Source organism: Corvus hawaiiensis, chromosome 4 (genome assembly GCF_020740725.1).
Source record: "Corvus hawaiiensis isolate bCorHaw1 chromosome 4, bCorHaw1.pri.cur, whole genome shotgun sequence".
NCBI lineage: Eukaryota > Metazoa > Chordata > Aves > Passeriformes > Corvidae > Corvus > Corvus hawaiiensis.
The window spans coordinates 14,622,652-14,641,635 of NC_063216.1; the positions used below are offsets into that span (position 1 = coordinate 14,622,652).

An 18,984-nucleotide genomic window follows, 5' to 3' on the forward strand; every position below is an offset into this window, starting at 1 on the left:
TATTGTAGCACTAAATTCTAGTTCTACTTTTATAATGTGTACTCACCCTTTCTTACACAGAACACTGAGTATAACAGTTCTTAATCTACTTTCTACCATACCTCATCTATTAACTCTGACTTTCCATTCTTGAAAAACCTTTTTTTGTTTCACTCTTTTTCCCAAGGCCGGCTAAGCCAATGGTTTCATGGTACTGTCCAACCTCCTGGACCAAGGCTACAGAAGACCTCTCTGACTAATAGGTTTCTCCAATGCAGATGTCAGGAAAACCCCACAAGGGCCTGTATTTAGTGAGAAGATTCTGGTGATTCCTCAAACATAACAAAGGAGAAATCCAGTTGCTGACTTCATCATCAAGAGTAGATTTCTAGGGTCTTGGATTTTCTTCCTTTCTTCTCTTGCCCAGAGCCTCACACAGCAAGACTATGTATATTCTGGATCCCAGAGTAAAAAGTATCAGGGCTGCATCAGTACTGTGAAAGAGATTACAAAAAACTTCACAGTTTATCAGGTCAATTTATAATCTTACTTTAAAAAGCTGCCTCTGTTTCATTATTAGTCAATATGTTGACTCAAATACAATTTATTTGCTTCTCTCATTTTCTACATTTTTGATGTTTTGACAGTTATCTGAAATATTCATTTTGGCAACAAAATATCTGTGCTGGGGTATGCCCTCCTTTTCAACTCACAGTTATTATTTTTTTCCCCACTGCTGCGCTGATAGTGTCTAGAAAAAGTCTGAGGGAGCTGCAAACACCTTCCCTTACTCTGCATTGCCGTGGTCTCTGCGAACATCTGGTACAAAGTCCATGCTCAAGTCTGGTGTGACCAGTGATCCAAACCCTGCTCTTAAATCAGGCACAACAGGGAGTTGAATAAATGCAGAACAAAAATAAATTTTTAAACCTCAAAAGCTGCCAGATTTAATCAGAAGTAAGAGTGGGTTTGGCAGAGTTAGTTGTTTTCTTCCTGCACCTCCCTCACCCCATCCCCACCCCCAGTCCTCTCATCCACTTTGGCCATACAAGATAAACCACAGAATTCACTGGAAGTTCTCACTCAGGGCAGCCAGGGCTGAACGACTAACGACTGAAAACCTTCTGGTAAAGAGGTGGTTCCACAATTTTTACACATGGGCAAGTACCATTAGTACAAATCCTGAACTGACAGACAAATGGAGAAGTTAAACAGCTCTACACTGACCACAAATTCTCACTGCAAAGCCACCACCATCTGCTAAACCCACCTTCTGAAGAGCATGACATTTGTCAGAAGCGTGGTATCTGGATACCTTCTCATGCTACTTTGGTGCATACCTTTATATTTATGATTTTCAGACTTACTGACAGCTATGCAGACCCTCAAAAGCTTTGGTGTTTGCTTTATTCTGTTAATTTTGGCCATGTGTTTTTTCTCACCTTTCTCTCAGCTTGTCAGCACTGGAATCTCTGAATCCACTTCACTTAAAATGTTTGCTTCTTTCTATGTACTGCAGACTGTAATTCATCTGCACCAATAAGGGAAAGCAGCCCCTTTTCCTAGTGGGAAATGCAACCAGTCTCTGGGAACAACGAGCCCATTTCCAGATAGGTGAATGCTGGAATGTCAGCATCCAAACTGGCATTACAGACAGAATATATCAACATTAACACTACTGCACATTTTATATGAGAGGGATGACAAAGGTGAAGGGGTCAGAGAAGACTGCAGTGCTCTCCCCTCTCCTGGTAAAAAGTTACTCTTGTGCAGTTTTGCTTTAAACTGTGCATACATCAGCATACAAGAAACTCCAAAAAGCAAACAGAAAAGCACAGTGATAAATAGGGAATTTTATTTTTAGCCCAGCAGAGATTTATCACTATGAGAGTCTTGTGACTTTGACAAATCTAACAATAATGAGTTGTGTATACAACCTACAACAGCTGACAGAGAATAATGTATCCCATCTGCTGGAGCTGTCTCAGGAGGCTGACCTTCAAGGTCTAAAAACTTTCAAATTTCTATGATTTTTTTTCCTCCCTAATAAAAAGCACAATGAAACAGCTATTTGGTTCATTTTGTGAAGGATGCCTTGTGGTAAATAGCTGGTATTTGAAGAGAAAACTCAAAACGCATGTAGAAAATTCCAGTTACACCAAAAGGCCGTTTCCCTTCTGTATGGATCAGTCTCTTGTGACCTGCCACTCACTCTTGCTCTTCTAACTGACTACAATCTTCATACTTGAGTGCCTTCTTTAAACCCTACAGGAACATTAAAGATGTCAGGGGGCTTGCATATGTCTTGTCATCCTGATAACAGATCCTGCTGCAGAGGAGTAGGTACAATGACAGGCAAAAGTACAGGTAAAGATTAATTTCAGGACTACAGAGAATACTTAGGGATATAATCTCAGGTGAGGATGGAATCACTGAGGGTTTCAAATCACTACATGAAAATATTAAATCAGACACTCTGGTATGAAATAGTTTAAGCAACAGACAGCCATGAAAAAAAGCCTGCACTGGAGGGTCACAAAGATGCTCCAAGGGCTGGAGAACCTCTCCTGTAGAGACAGGCTGGGAGAGATGGGGTTGCTCAGGCTGGAGAAGAGAAGCCTCTGGGGAAATCTCATTGCAGCGTTCCAGCACCTAAAGGGAGTTTGTAAAAACACTGCAGAGGGACTTTTTACATGGGCAAACAGCGACAGGACAAGGGGAATGGTTTTAAACTAAAAGAGGAGGTATTTAGATTACATGTTAGGTAGAAATTCTTCCCTGTGAGGGTGCTGAGGCCCTGGCACAGGTTGCCCAGAGAAGCTGTGGCTGCCCCATCCCTGGAAGTGTCCAAGGCCAGGTTGGATGGGTCTTAGAGCAACCTGGGATAGTGGAAGGTGTCCCTGCCCATGGCAGGGGGTGGGACTGGATGATCTTCAAGATTCCTTCCAACCCAAACCATTCTGGGATTCTTTCATCCTTCAGGTCCCTTCCAACCCAACCCATTCTCTGCAATGCCATTCTATGACTTGGCATCACAGTTATTTTCTAGAACTTTCTAAATCTCTATGTTTTGTTTTAGTTTTTCCTTTTAAATTTTTTTTTCTAAATAGCTTCATTTCGAGAGGTTTGCTTCCCAGCAAGGAAATTATTATTGTAGAAGACTTTTGGCCTTTCCCTTTCTGGAAGGATGGACAAGTTCTTAGTACTACAGGTCATTTTGCATCAGTCACACCCAAAACCTCATGCACAGTTCAGAGGTTAGCAATAATTTTTCTTTTATGTTATCAAGTGTTTGTTTCAAAACCCCACCATTTTTGGTGAATAAAGGTCTTGTTTCTATATTATGCACTATCCAATTACATGGGGGTTTTCTATTCCACATACACACAAACCTCTCAGGAACCTTAATGTTGATCATCTCTGTTTTATAAGGTTTCCCTTTTCTCAAACCTTCTTCACAGAAATAAAGGAAAGCATTTTTTCCCACCTTGGGAAGATCTGCCTCCTAAGCAAGGTTTGAGCAAGCCAAGAGTAAGCTGGGTGGATGTGGATACATGAACAAAAGTCATTAAAAAAATTCTATTTGCATGAGAAAAGGTGTGTTCACATAATGCCATTCCTGAAATAAGGCAAATGTCTCCTTTTTCAAGGATACTTGAACTACTTTCTAGCTATTTCTGCTCAGAACAAGGAATTTTATCAGTGGGGCTGTTACTGTGTTGCCTGTTCCTGACAGGCATTTATTTCAGGCCTTCCTACAGTCCCTCTCTCACATCTGACCAGAGCAGCAAAGAGCTGGTTTAAAGCAGCAGCTCTGCTCCTCCCAGGTCAGGCCTATAAAAGTGATCTAATTCAACCTTGCAGTTTGCCATCATCTGCAAAACATCCAGCCCCCACCAGCAATGAATAAAATATTCCACTATAGCAACACTCAAATAGAAGCTGGCATGGCCCCTTTCAATTACCTTTTTTGAATTATGATTCTCTCTTGCCTTTTCTACTTTCAGCTTTTTTGACAGGAAAAAAATGCCCCCATTCACAGGCTTGAAGCCCAGTACTTCCACTTCCCAGGAATAGAAACCTATTAATTCTGGCAAGGAGAACTTCACTGAGAGAAATCAGGTTTAAACTTTTGAGAGGTGTCAAGAATGTTCAGTCAATTGAGCAATTGAGTTTGCCAGCTACATTCCTGGAAGCTTTGCAACAGAAGGAATGAATCAGTAAAATCAAATTGAGTGTGATTTAACCCTGACACTGGCTTAGGCAAAAAGTGACAGAAAATGAAAAATAGATAAAATTTAATTGGTAAGGAAATAATATGCATGGCTGTCTCTCAGAATAAATTAGGCCAGCTATAATAAAAGTACAAGAAGAAAACATCTTCAGAAAAAGTGGGGAAAATTCTTTCATTTTCCTGTCAGGCAGGAAAAGATGCAGGCTTGTCTTATCACTCTCTTTCCTAGGACACAGAGCTTTGCTCAGATTAACTATGACCATTGAGAGAACACACCCTTAGTGAACAAACATGCACTGGCAGAGTCCCGAGTACAGCCAGCAGAGTCCCCACCATCTTAGTGGCCTCCAGGACTGCTACCAGTTGCACAACACTTTGCTGCTTCCATCCATCACATCACAATACCAAAACACACTCAGCAAAATCTGCTGTCACAGGGTCAGCAAGGGAAGCTGCTCCAGTCCAATAAACATGCTGAGAATGAACACAATATTCTGAGACGTGCAGTTAAAGCAGAAACTTTGGTTATAAATATCATACCCTTCATGCCCTCCCCCAGAACCCTAAAAGCACTGGAAATGCCAAACAGCAGTTAAAACAAAGCAACCTGACCTCAAAGTGACAGGTAAGAGATTCACACAAGATTGTAACAAGGAAGAACAGGAGGGGCAATGAAAACTCTCCCTCAGGAGAACCCTGCCTTCCACATTGGCACTTCACAGCTGTAGGTTGCATGCAAGGTCTTGAAGGTCTGTCCAAATCCTGGGAGCCAGATGTTCCTATCCCTTACAGATGTTGCCCCACCACGGCACAGCTCCCAGGTTCCTGCTATTCCACATCCCACTGCTCCAGAGTGGAGGACACAGGTGGCACTGACAATCCACCAACTCTGGAAATTCAGGGCAAGCCAGTGGAACTCCTACCTTTGATTGTGTCCAGTTCAGAAGGCACCACACGTTCCCTTGGGGGGCAAAAATACCTGAAGTACTTTTTATTGAAGAAACCTTCATGTCAAGACCACAGCCACACTCTGTCCAGGCTGACACTTTCTGTCAGCTTCAATGTCATGTGAGAGCAGCAGTTTTATACTGAGCTGGTGCTCAGGTTTATCAAAGACAGAGGAAGGTCTGACCCAAAGCCCCCCAGAGCACACCTTAAATTAGTGCCAGTGTCTCTGGATGCCTCAGTAACCTTGGCAAGGCTTCGGTGCCTCCGGGTATGGAACAGACTATGAGCAAACATTCTCCCCTTTAGCTCAAGATGTAGCAGATCCAGAACAGATTCCCAACCCCATCAGACAAAGGAAATCCATGCAATAGTGGAAAAATTAGCTTTCCAAAAAACCATCTTTTATAGTAAACAATACCATTTCACACGGACTTTTCCATTACAAACTTAATTTTAAAAAAAGAATTTTGCAAACAAAGCAAGTATCTTAACTCAGCATGAAATTCAGACAGTTTCCATGTTGAAATACAACCATCACTTATATAAACACACAATATTTTAAATGAAGCAAGAGAAAAAAACCCACTTATCAAAACCTCTTAGTTGATGTGGGCATAAAAATAGTTTTTTCTTATCACAATTTGTTTGCACAATGTTTAAGAGGGTGCTGTAAAAAAAAGTAGAAATATTTCTCCTGGTTTATTTTTCCTTCCTTCAGAGGCAAAAGGAGTTAAAGTTTAAAGGTAGGGTAGATCTGAGGAAGCTTTCCATCTACCTCTGAAATAATTCAAAACAGAAAAATGAACAATACATCCAACATTTTAATTGATGGTGAACAAAGAAAGCTCTTTTGATATTTTCACCATATGAATTAAAGACTTCCTTTAATTTGTGTCCCCCTATTTTTGTTATGCAACCATCCTTGGTTGGAGGCATCTTGATTTACTGATTTGCTTAGAATTGTTTTTTTATACAACTTTTCTCTTCATCACATCAATTCTTTGTAAGATTGTCTCTTGAAAAATGATAAACCAAGCCTAAGTAAATTACCTCTGGGCTCATCAATGTGGAAAGACACATCTTTTTGGTCCTCTTGTTCATCAATGTGATCGTAAGTGATCTGGGGAACAGACAAGGAATTTTCTCCTGGCTTTATTACAGGTGCAGAACCATTCCCACAGCCCAGCTTCCCTTTTCTTCTGTATCTTCTGGCCTGTGAGAGTAGGAATGGAATGATATCAGAAGATGCTCTCAAACACAGACAAATGAACATGTGTGCTTCACTATACAGTGAATTCACTTGAGGTCGTACATTTTTTATTTAAAGATTGGAACTGAAATTCAGGGAAAGGGTTGCAACCTTTGTTTATGGTTTTAAAGTGTCTGATTCTGAATTATCAACTAAAATCTGGTAAGAATTTGATTCTCAGAAGGCAGCTAGAACATTCCAAAAAATCAAGTCTTTAGTAAAATTTCTCAAATTGGGACTGCAGCTCAAGCCATACAAAATTATAATGACTTTAGTATCTATCACCTTGTCTGGAACATCTTTCTAAAGCTCTAATTAAACATAACCAGAGACTTTGAACTGCGAATTAGGCCCTGTGCAGCCTCTTCAACTAAAGAAAACTTCACCTTTTGCCAAAAAGGCTAAATAAGGCACCTCAGGAGAAGAGAAATCCTTCCTCCAGCCTCCGAACAGTTCTCCTGATTTTTGAAGCCTAAAGACAGCCTAATAAACACCCTGCAGTTGGTACTTAAAAAAGAAAAATGAAGATTTGATCAACACAAAGAGCTGCAGGGTCAGTATATTCACAAGGCTACTTGATCTAAGTCCAAGCCAATTCTTACTTTGTTATGGTCTACAATCAGACTTTTGGAATTCCTTTTTCTGTTCAGCTCTGCAGCAGTTAAACAAATGCATGTTCAAAATTAAATGGGGAAAAAATGGTAGAAATGGGTATTTATTGCAGACAGTAGATGCACTGACATGCATCGAAATACTTCTAAAAGCAAAGATTCCAGGCTCTTGTAGCAGGAAACAAAACCAGGAATCCTCTGGAGAACGAAATACTACAACATGCACAAAATGATCAATATATATTTGAGTCCTTAAAATAGGAAGTTACAGACCAAGAAAGAACAAGAGAAGAGGATCCTTTGGTAAGAGGTGAAAGAACAATTAGTATGTGCTTAAATGAGGGCTCGCCGGGCTCAGGGAGGTTCAGATAAATAATATATTATAGAAATATATATATGGAAATCCCTCTCACTAGAGAAAACAGAGGGAAAAATACCTTTTTTTCTATCTCTCCAACCATGGATTGCTTGCTGTTCAGCAACACACACAGGAGTCTTAACTTCAGCTTTACCCCTTTCCTCCTGGTTTTTCTGTCTCCAGCTGTGACATAGCAAGGTCACACTGCTCCAGCACCAAAACACAGGCATGCACACAGATCAGGCTGTTTCAGCATCCTCCATGTGCCAAGGGGGAATTGCACAGCCCTTTTTCCCTGGGAAACAGGCACCAGTGGGATGCTACTGCCTAAAGGAATCCTTGACCATCATTTGGGAAACACTGGGTCCCTGAGCTCGACCTGCTGCAGACCTCTGCCTGCTGGAAAGCTTGGCATTGATACCACAGAACTGTGTTTGGGCAATGTCACCTTTGTAGCCAGACACTGTTCCACTTTCCTGCACCCACAACTCGGGGATTTGTCTTCATTTCTAAAGAGATAAAAGCAGCATGGAGTACTTCAGAGAAGAGAAGCTGCTGTCAGCCATAGGTTAAATGTGAACATAAATTTTTAAACCGGCTTTCTCCTTCTTCCTGTATGAACTACTTTGAAAAATGAATGCAAAATGGGAAAGTGGCACCATTGCCTTGTGCTCTGAGAAAGTAGGAGACTCCAAAGGGGATAAAACAATGGAGAGTTGGTACCTGTCTGACCAACAAGGCAAATTTAGTCAGAAGACATTTGTTCCTCAAGAATATTTTAAGGAAAACAAAACGAATCGTGCTGTGGCAGGAGGAAAACAACCGTATTTCGGGTGTCCAGATTGCTCAGGCGCTTCACGAGGCTCCTGGCAAGTTAATTATAATTTAAAGTGAAAAGCAACCAGAGAGCGAACCCTGCCAGTGCTGTCACCTGTTTTCTCAGACCGGGACTAGATGGCGCTGGAGACTTTTTGGGATTTTGCACAGGAGCTGTCACATAGATCTTCCAGGTGGCTGTGGAGGTGCAGGATTTCTCGGCTGCGTAGCAGCGCCACAGGGTCTGTAAAGAAACCCAAAGAACCTCACTGGAGGAGCAGTCAATGGGCTTCTGCACGGCAAATTTTGCAGCAAATCCAACTGACAACAAACCCCTCAGTCCAGGTAAACACCATTCCTGACAAAATACAGCCGTGGTGGATGCAGTTTGCACCAGGACATGAACACACATCACACAGAAATCTTCAGTGTGCTCTTGGAGTGCTCCCCTCACGAGCTGGGATCAAACCCTGCCCACAGGAAAAATAAATAAATAAATCCAACTCGACCCTCATAAAAGTGAATCCCCCTCTGAATGCTGCAGTTTCCTTTTTCTGCACTGTGCCACATTGAATGTTTGTGCACTGTGCTATTTAATTCTTTATATTATTGTATGGAATGTTACGCTGGGAGATTTTTCAAAAAACAGGTGTGTTTTTTCATGTATTTGTACACACATTCATCACCTCAGGATCTGGCAGATGCACAGGACCTAAAAGAATATGAAAAGGAACTTATGAATTAAATATTATAATGAAGTTGGGGTTTTTTTGTTTTTTGGCGGTTTTTTTAATATTTCACTACATATACTCACTGCATCCAGTTAGTGTCATTATGCCTCTAAATATCAGGTACAGTGCAGCTTCCAGAAAGGGAGAGGCAATTATCTCATTTTCTCTACTGACTGATGTGGATCAAAATGGCAAAGTGGTTAAACACAAGTTATAGATCTATAATAAATTTAGGAATGGTGATTCTCAATACTTGAACTTCCAGGCCACACTCTCTCTCCAATAAACTCTGAGGTATTTTACTGTCGTGGCCTTACCTGAATTAGGGAAGCTGCAGCTGGGATTTGTCTATTGAAATGCTTCTGACGTTGCTTCTGCTGTACCTTCAGGGCAAAACCAGACCCCAGAATACCCTAAATACAACCAAAGTTACTAGTCAGACTTGTATATGACTTCACATACCTAAATCAAATACTCAGCATATGGAATAAACAGACATTTAATAAAAGACTTTATAAAATTAATTTTGCAATGTCTACAGTGACAGAGTTCTATTTATTCTAACAAAAAAATCTGAAACTGAGCAGATCAACAGCGGAATCGTGTAACTTCAATAAACAGCATGTGTTTATTGCTGTGGTCCACAGGTTACAGGAGCCAGAGGCATTCACAGAGGTGGACACACCTTTAACGAAGGGATTCGAGTTCTACGTACGGCTGGCAGGGCAAAGAAGGAGATGGCAAATACTGAGAAGCAGGAAGCTATTGTCTTCCCAATCCACGTCTGGGGAACTTTGTCTCCATAGCCGATTGTTGTGACTGTTACCTAGGCCAGAAACAAACACCTGTTTCAGTGCAATGGGGCACATTTATCTCTCCAAAAAGCACAAAAAACCAAAAGAATGAAAGGGAAAAAAATTAGCAAAGTATCATGAGACAGGAGTGAATCAACAGTGTTTGGATGTGGGGATAAGGAAACCTGTGCTGACAGGAGTGAAAAGGGACAGAACTCACCCATCCCAGCTGAATCCTCACGGCAAGAGGAGGAACACACAACCACTCCAGGATGAGTTCTCTCCCAAAGTCAACCTGCCAGTAGAGCTAGACCTGAACACAGCTGGGCCCTGTGCTTAGCTTTCTTCCTTCCCCACAAATACAGGACCTGGCCACCCAAATTGTGTTTAAGCCACAAGGTGCTTGAACTTGGATCTGATCACTGCTTATCAGGGCCAGGTACTCCCTAAGGGACAAGGGGCCCACAGTCAAGGGAGACAACAGAGCCAGCAGGGCAGCACCTCTCCAGACAGGCCACAGTCCCTTCCAAGCAAAACAGAAGCAGAAAGTGCAGCCAGGCCCACCCAAGAGCCTGGATTATAATGCAGCAGCACAACAGTGAGGCAGGTCTGGCAGCAAGCCACAGGTCAGGATTAGGATCGAGAGCAGTGGTCAGCACGGAAGTCCACAGGGAGGGGCCAATAGCAGGGCATCATCTCATGGGTGGAAATCAGGATCAAGGGAGTCCATCAGCTGCAGCTGAGCTAGAGTCCATCTCTCCTGTGCTTAAATATTGCCCCTGGGTGTGCGTGGAGCATCACCAGTGAGGTCATGCTGGGCAGGGTCATTAGGCCAATTAGTGCCCTCAGGTCTGGCATCTGTAGGGACTTGGCTCTACAGGGACTTGCTGTGGAGGTGGCAGGCCAGCCCTGAAAAGCCTCAGAGGCAGGAGGACCTAATCGGGACAGAGGTTTGGGGCTATTCCTGAAGAGCCCCAGCAGGATGGAAAAGAATTCATTATGAGCCAGAGGTCAGGAAGGACCTGGTGCAGGGGGAAAACAGGGTCCACGTGGAGGCTGGTCCATCAGAAAGGTTTGTGATGGAACAAGGACCCCCTGCTTCCCAACGGAAGGGGATAATCAGCTGATCCCAAAGCAGGAACCCACAGCAAGCCACGGGAATCACACCAGACAGGCACCATGGTCATAGCAGGACCATGGTCTGAAACAGACACCCTGGGCCATGGGAGTGTTGGGTTTTCAGCATCCTCAGAGCTCTGCTGCTGCCATAAAATGGTGTGAGAAACGTGGCTTGGACCCTTGAGAAGTGAAAAGCTTCTGGTGAGGAACAGAAGAGTTCTGTCATCAATACTAACCGCTGGGGAGAACTGTAAATAGAAAAAATGTACTTTTATTTGGAAGCACCAGCCCCAAACCTAGTTCCCCTCCCTTGACTTCGCCTTGAATGGTAGCAGAAACACAGCCAAAACAGACTTAAAAGAATATGCAAATTTACACTGACTATAAAGAGGCTGCCTTTTATGGAAAAATTTGCTGACAAATGCTTAGATGTTATGCAAAAATAGTCTTCTAAGAAGAAACTATCAAGCAATAAAGGCATGGGAAGAATATATTTCCTCCTACTCTCAGAGCTGGAAGAAAGATTTGCAGGGAAAAATATCACCAACTACTACCAAACTTAGCTTTTCCAAGTTCCAAAAAACAGTTAGATTTGTGTTTATTCTTCACAAATTTTCCACTTGATGAAGACCACTTTGTAGTATCTATATCCTTGAATGAATATTGTTCTTTTGATCTGCAAACTGCTCTCAGCAGGAGCTCTGCCTTGCCAGGTGTTTGTCCAGATTTAATGTGGCTGGTCAGGTGACTCAGGTGCTGTGTGCTACCAGCAGGACAAACACATGAGTTTGCCAGTCCCCAAAATTCAACTTTGAAATGCAGCATATGTTACTGGGCAGTGGAGGAAGTTAAAGCTCTGTTTCTTTAACAGCACTTCAGCTCCTCAGTGCACCCAGATGATCCCTCAAAGTCTGTGATTTTTCCTTCCTTTTCCCCTCTCTTTTCTTATGAAAGGCTTCTTGGTTTTTTTTTGGGGGGGGGGTTTGGTTATTTTTTTTTCTAAGTTCTCCAGCACACAGGACTTAAAACCAAACTGCAGTAATGTTGAGCTGCATTAGTGTTACTATGGAAGACAGCATGAAAGCTGTAACCACAGAAAAAATGAATTTTCCATCTCCACAGCAGGCGTTTGACTGGCAGACTCCTGCAGGTGCCTGAACATGTCTCAGAAAGTTTTTCCCTGGCTACCTTAAGAGGGTTCCTTCTCAGTAATCTAATTGGCACTTTGAATACATGGAAAGGATTATAAGTAATGTAATTCTCTGGCTTTCTTAATCACAGCAGAACTTTTTTTCTACTTGTACATCCCAAAGTTATCAGTATTTCTGAGCAGAGAATGTTGAATACCTGGGCTCTGGAAAATGACACCTCCTGTAACACGGATTTATGATGGCACATTCCAGCTGTGTGCACAGGCTCTAAACACACATGTGTACACCTCAAAAAGGGAAGAACCCTGATTTAGTAGCAGTCAACAGGGCTGCTCAGATGTTTTAAGACAGGCAGGTGTCCTCAGGTGTGAGGAGTCAGAACTAAATACCTCAAAAAACACACTAACTATAAAGGGGTTCAAACTGCTACCTCTGGCATGGAAATTTACTGCTGGAAATTCTGAGCAGTTGATCCCAAGTACCTGTGCCAGTTAACACCAATTTACTGGAGCAAGTATTTTACTCCAGCCCAGTGGTACAGAATAGCTGAGTTTGCAGCAAGATCAATAAGCATTACAAGCAGCAAGAGGCAAGCAGGGAGGGCCAACAGAAGAGAAGCCTCCTATGTGCTCTTCTCTCCTCAAGGAAACAATCCCCAAAAGGGACAGGGAAACTGCTGTGTCATGGGTTGCAATTCTGGCAGACTGACCATGCTGCTGGGAGTGGTTTACACGTGCCCTACATGCTACAGCTTCTGAGAACGGCTTCATGTAAAACACATAAAGTCTTTGGTATGTCTTCACAGTTTAACCTGTTTGCCTGCCAAACCTAGGAGAAAAAACCTAGCATTTAACTGAAGCAGGTGAATGTAGTTAGCATTTAATTCCAACTCTCATTTGTTCTTTGTTTTCTCTTTTCTCTGTATTTAAACCTTTCAGGTCATTTGTATCAAGTTCAGCAAGCTTGCACTTTCTCCCCAAACCAAAACGTTGCCCATAATAGACTCTGTGGTTTTTTTCAGACATGTAAGACTTTCAGATACTTGTTACCAAGATTTTTTTTTTTTTTTCCAATGGCTCAGTTTTGAAAGGCAAAAGTAAAAATCAAATTTCACTCCCTAGTAACTCCACATCTGTGTTTCTATGTTCCAGGAGATTTGAAAAGAAAAAGAAACTGATTCACTTTGTCCTTTGTTCCTGTTCCCAGCTGTGAACTGCACCTGCACCGTGACTCACTAAATGCTGAGGAGGCCTAGATGCCTGAAAAGCTTAAACAACAATTTGAACAGTGTTCCTCACACAGCCAGAGAAAGAGGAGCTGATTTTATCTTGCTGCTACACAAAGCAAGTCAAGTTTTGGAAAATAACAAAACCCACTGAACACTTTGCATGTCCCATCCACACACTTGGAAACACAGATCCCAAGTCATCTATCCCAACAAGGTAATGTGCATTTTAAACTTCTCTGTTGGTCTTTATGACTCCTTTTAAATTCCTGAAGTCCAAAATACTCTTGTATAAACACACTCTGACTTTTTTAACCTTAATCTTGTTACTCTTTACTCATATCAGTGCCATAGCTTCCAGTGTTTAGAAGCATTTTGTAATTCATACCTAAATATTCAATGGAACTAATGAAACAAGCTCTGGAAAACTAGAGAAAATAGAAATAGAAATAAAAATAAAAATAAGTAGAAAAAGTACACTGGGTTCACATGGAATTTTTATCACATGCAGGAATAAGCTGTGCATGAATATACATGGATAGAACTGGATGCTACAAGTGATCCACTGGTGTTTGAGGTGAACTGCTCAAATAATGGAAGAATAAGTGACAATAAGAGTCCTGGTTTGTTCTCTTAAAGCTGGCATGGGGTATCTTCCAATTACACCCTGATTGTTTTCCTTTTAAAATGCAGCACAATCTGTGCTTCTGAGACACTCATTATTTCCCACCATTAGCTACAGGTTGCCTCACACCTATAACCATGAGGTTTTATATTCTTAAAATTTTATCCCATGTCCATTGAGGACTTTCACAAGTGATTGCTCTATGGGTTGGTTCATGGTTTCATTGCTTCCCAGCACCTTAGATCATCAGGTCCATCTGGCCATTGCGTGGATTTTCCTTTTTTCACTAGATTCTTCTGGGTTTGTATTGTTTTTAGCACAGCCATAGGTGATGCTCTGCAGATGAAATGAATACTTGACAACATAGTGAAAGGAATTTAGTGTTCAAAATATTTTTATAGTGAACCACTTAAAGGGTGATGACTGAGGGTACATGTAATATAGTCTGTATTTCTGTGCACTTCACTGAAGTAGAGGCTTATCCAGCATCTAAGTTAAAGATAAAAACCAAAAAACAGGAACCTGTAACTTGCATCAAGGTCTGAATTACTACTGAGAGTGTGAGTTTTACACAAAAAGATCAAAAAACCAGAGTCACTAACCCAACTTTCACATATAGTATCCTTTTAAGTTATGTACCTTTCGCAGGTAACTAAGCAGAATTTAAAGGAAGTGGTACAGGTTTTGAAGGGAATTTCTACTCTTTTTGAGATGTGGACTTTCCATATCTGTAAACATTCAGTGTCCTTTGCTAAGAACTTGCTAACCTGCTTTCACAATAAAATTTAATACCCCAAGAATTTAATTGTATTTATTATATTCTTTCTTGTATCCCTCCTAAGAGGTTGTCAAGCTTCCCTACAGAAATACATTCTGCAAAGAAAGAAATGCCAGATTTTTCTAAAAATATCACAGCTTGAACAAAAAACCTTATGCCCTGTTGGCACACACATTTTGTTGGTGAGGACTTACCACACCCCACCAAAGAGCATCAGCATAGTTGGAGAAACCTGTCTTTCCATCCTCATCAACTGCATCCTTCTCGGCAAGATAAACAAAGTAGGATGAAAAAATTAATCCCAAGAATCCAATGTACAGCGTGGTTATGAGTTCCTTTTAAAAGAGAAAGCAAACAAGCATATAAGGTTTTCATCATATACATATATTCTATCATTGTCAAACATTGCAAATATATGTGGGGGGTTTTGCACCACAGTAGAAAAATCAATATGTTATATTACAGGTACAAAATCTGCCTCCAGTAAAACAGCTAAAACATTGACTTAGGTTTTATGCATACCATGCTAAATAGGTCAAAAAGCCATCATTTATCCAAGATCCTTGGGACAGCTAAATGTAGAGTAGGACATCTTTCCTAATTATGGAATGGGAATCATTCCACTTAACTGTCTACTCAAAACATTAATTATCTAAACATTTTTAAAATAGCAAAGCAGCTTTAGAAATGCCCTTGCTGAACTGCACACAGAAATAACAGGCATGTCTTGTGATTATGGCCATATCCGAGTAATGAACCTGTGTATCTGATGTTTAGATTGCTCAAGACTGAATAGTGATGTCTCAACAGTTTCATGTTAAGATAAACTCTTAAGATAAAATATGTCAGGGTTTTGGTCCTGAAAAACAAGGCTGGGGCAGACTTTTGAGAGGGCATGGTACAGTCCTTGTGAATATACCATTTTCTCTAAAGATTTTTGGGCAAGAAAGTTGTGTCAGACCTGCTATGACTTAGATAAGTCACCTGCTGTGACTTAGATTCTCACAGTCTTCAGGAAAAAAGAAAGTGCTGGTGCATTTAAAAAGGTATGGTATCACAAATGCAAAAACACATAAAGCTTTTAAAAGCAGTGCTAAATGAGACATCCACCTGCCCCCCCCGGGAAATCCAATAACTAGTTATGAGGGAAAACAGCTTCTTTTAATTACTTAAAGTTTAGATGCATTATTCCTTTATTTTCTTTGCACATATTTGCCCATCTTTAACATGAAACATTGTTGTGCTACGTCTTGATTGGCATCTTCCTTAAGCTCTTGACAGTCATTTCTCTTTCCTTGGATCCCAGCCAATAAGGGAATCAAAGCACTGCCATATGATACATTTAAAATTAAAACCTGAATAGGAAGGATTGCCCTTACTTTTAAAGTATGTCAGGTTTTCACAGATTTTCTGCAATACTCTACCCACATTTCTTAAACTGTTTGTAAGGGAAGGTTCGATTTTATCATCAAACTTACTTCAGATTTTCTCCTTTCTTTCTTTCTTTCTGTCTTTCTGTCTTTCTGTCTGTCTGTCTTTCTTTCTCTCTTTTCCTTTCCTTGTAAGAGCTTCCTGGGGAAAGGTAGCCCTGGTATCAAGGACCAACATTCAGCAGCAGGAACGATAAACATCCCTCACTCTCCTAGAGCACTAATTAAAATCTAGGTTCAGGAAATCTTTAAGTAATCTTGGCACAAAGAAAAATGGGTGTTTTTCCTCTAATCGTTTAATGATGACCTAAATAATGAATTTTGATAATATTTCATCTTGCCCATGGACAAGCCTTTTAATTTAAGCCTTAACATTTTGCAGGCCTGTTTGCTAAACAAGGCAGCTGATAAAGGAAATAAGCCCTGGGGTTTCAGTAGTTTCTCTGCTGGTCACCTTTATTTTCTCATCTTTATCTCATGACAATGCTGCACTGTGTACTTGTAGATATGACCTGCTTTGAAAAGCTCCTTGTGTTAACATACACAATTGACTATTTGTGGATGATAATTGGAATAATTCTTGTTTAAGTGCTGGTTGTTTGGAAAGCAGGCAGGAAAATATCAGTCTTACGAAATCCTTTCAAAGTGGCAGAAATATCAACAGAACTACTGAGGTTATTTCACCACTGGCACCTCTCAGCTCCAGTACTGCTCATCTAAAGATAGAATTCTTTTCAAGTAAAAGCCAGATGAAAATGCAACTGCCTTGGACTTACTCTAAATGTCACCAATCCATGTTCCATGTATATAGAGAGACTGTATTTAATTATTAAGAATAATGGCAGCAATCTCATGCCTACTGGATTTAAGGAGTCAGAAGCTTTTAAAATAACACATGCTTCAAGAGACATGATCATAAAGCAAAGAGCATTCTGCAGGCATCAGGCCTTAAAATGACACATTTATGTGGGTTTTATTACGTAAGAGCTTAAGAATAAAGAGTGCTGCCTAAAACAAGTGGCTCTTTGCAGCAGGGACTTTCAGATACACACACACACGGGCAAACAGCAAGAACAACAAATGCACAAAGATGCATTTGAATCCTGAGAGAGTTGAGTCAGCACATTTTTTAAACTCAGCTAGATCTCCATTTTCAGTTGAAATAAGGACCACACAGTACAAAGTTCAGCACTTGGAAAAAATACAAGAATTCTTCCTGTCCTAAGAGCAGTAGAAGACCTCACAAAGCAAGGTGAGGAAGGAGTAAAACCAACCTAGAGGCTCACAAGCTGCAGCTAGAGTTGCTAACTAAGTTTTTCAGTAAGCTGCAGGACTTCTCCATGGCTTTCCACCACCACATGTGATACTGACTCATGTTTTGTTGTCTTTGGCAAGAAATGCTGGTATATAAGCTCAACCTGCTGAAAATAGAAGAGCATCCCAGCCAAACCAGGCATGAGTGAGCTAATAGAGATATATGTAAATTCCAAAACACATGGAAATCGTTGGTGACAACTTTAGTAAGCACTTCTGGGGCCATGGAGATACAAGTGCTTGCTATTTTCACAGGGCACCAAGATGTGAATTTATTTTCTCACATTGCTTAAGGGTTTAGGGGCCCATTTTTTCTGAAAGAGTATCAAACACAAAAAAAAAATAGATGAGGACTTTGTACTCTGCCAGTGAAGAAAAAGCAGCTGAGGTGTTTTTGTTTTGGTTTTGGTTTCTTATTTTTAAACAAATATTTCTTTCAGACTCTGGACAGGAATAAAGGTTCCATTTTTCCTTCCGTTTGGTACCGTGTTAGGGTTTCAGCTGCACTTGTCCAATGTCAATACAGAACTGTGTGCTTGGTACTTTTTTCCTTAACGTATTAGTGGGTGATCTGCTTGGATAAGTACTACGGATCTGTGGAGTTTTATTTATCACCATAATCACGTCTTTGGATAAGCAGAACTTCAGGTGTGTTTACTCATAAATTCACTTTTCCAAGGATTTATTTTTTTTCCTTTTAAATCATTGAACTTATGCTTGTGACACATAAGATTCAAGTGTTGTATTTTGGAGATAGTATTTCCTGATTCTTGACTAAAACTCTGAACACCCACAGGAAAAAATGTTCTCAAACAGCTCTGTCTGTAAGGGTACCAAATGTTGAGAAAGTTATTTGGATATCAGCTCTGCCCTAGCAAGATACCCAGGCAAAGCAAGCATAATAAATGAAGACCACACAGACTTGGAGCATTAAAAGTCATCCTGTTGTACAGTATGAAAGGAGGCTTTATCCCACAGCACTTTGGTGTGCATCACTTCTGCACAGCCATCATGACATAAAAAGTTCTTACTGTACTGGGGGAAAAAAACCAAAAGGAAGAAAATTAACTTTTGGTATTAAATTAATTGCTTGGATTAAGTGCATCCCACTTTCTGTCCCAGAAAACCAGTTTTCTGAATACAAAATTAAAAGATGTCTGTGTGGAAATCTGTAACTGTTTGTCAATATGTGGAGAACACATCTACACTCACAAGAATGAGTTAACCACCCTTACAAGTGTGATGTGGAGATTGACAGCGGAGTATTAGCCCTCCACAGTGTGGCATGAGATGCAAGATTTAAAGGCTAATGATATAAATTTCTGTTATATTGATAAAGCTAATCATAACAAGATTCCATGAAGACTCAAAAAGAAGCCTTCAGTTAGAAACATTTCAAAGTCTGCAGAAAAACTTTTAAACTCTTCCTGCTTAATGAGCTTTCACACAGAAAAATTGTTTCAAAGTTTTAGCAGACATGAAACTATATATAGCCAGGTTTGCCTCTGTGAGCACACCCTTGAAAAAATAACTTTTCCTACAAAGGATCATAACATAGTCCATATTTTTTATTTAAAGAACAAATTAGAAAACTCTGTATTCAAGGAGAACAAAACAGAATT

The 18,984-nt window shown here is 40.6% G+C and overlaps 1 protein-coding gene across 1 annotated transcript in view; it reads right to left on the reverse strand.

Moving 5' to 3' along the window:
- Positions 1-18,984, reverse strand: part of LOC125324587 (potassium voltage-gated channel subfamily KQT member 1-like) — a 92,750-nt gene that overhangs the window by 34,791 nt on the left and 38,975 nt on the right. Inside the window, exons 7-11 of the mRNA XM_048300625.1 lie at positions 14,813-14,953; positions 9,612-9,752; positions 9,244-9,339; positions 8,311-8,439; positions 6,212-6,374 (exon numbers count right to left, since the gene is read on the reverse strand). Of these exons, the coding sequence (XP_048156582.1) occupies positions 6,212-6,374; positions 8,311-8,439; positions 9,244-9,339; positions 9,612-9,752; positions 14,813-14,953 (670 nt within the window). The remainder of the gene's footprint in view (positions 1-6,211; positions 6,375-8,310; positions 8,440-9,243; positions 9,340-9,611; positions 9,753-14,812; positions 14,954-18,984) is intronic.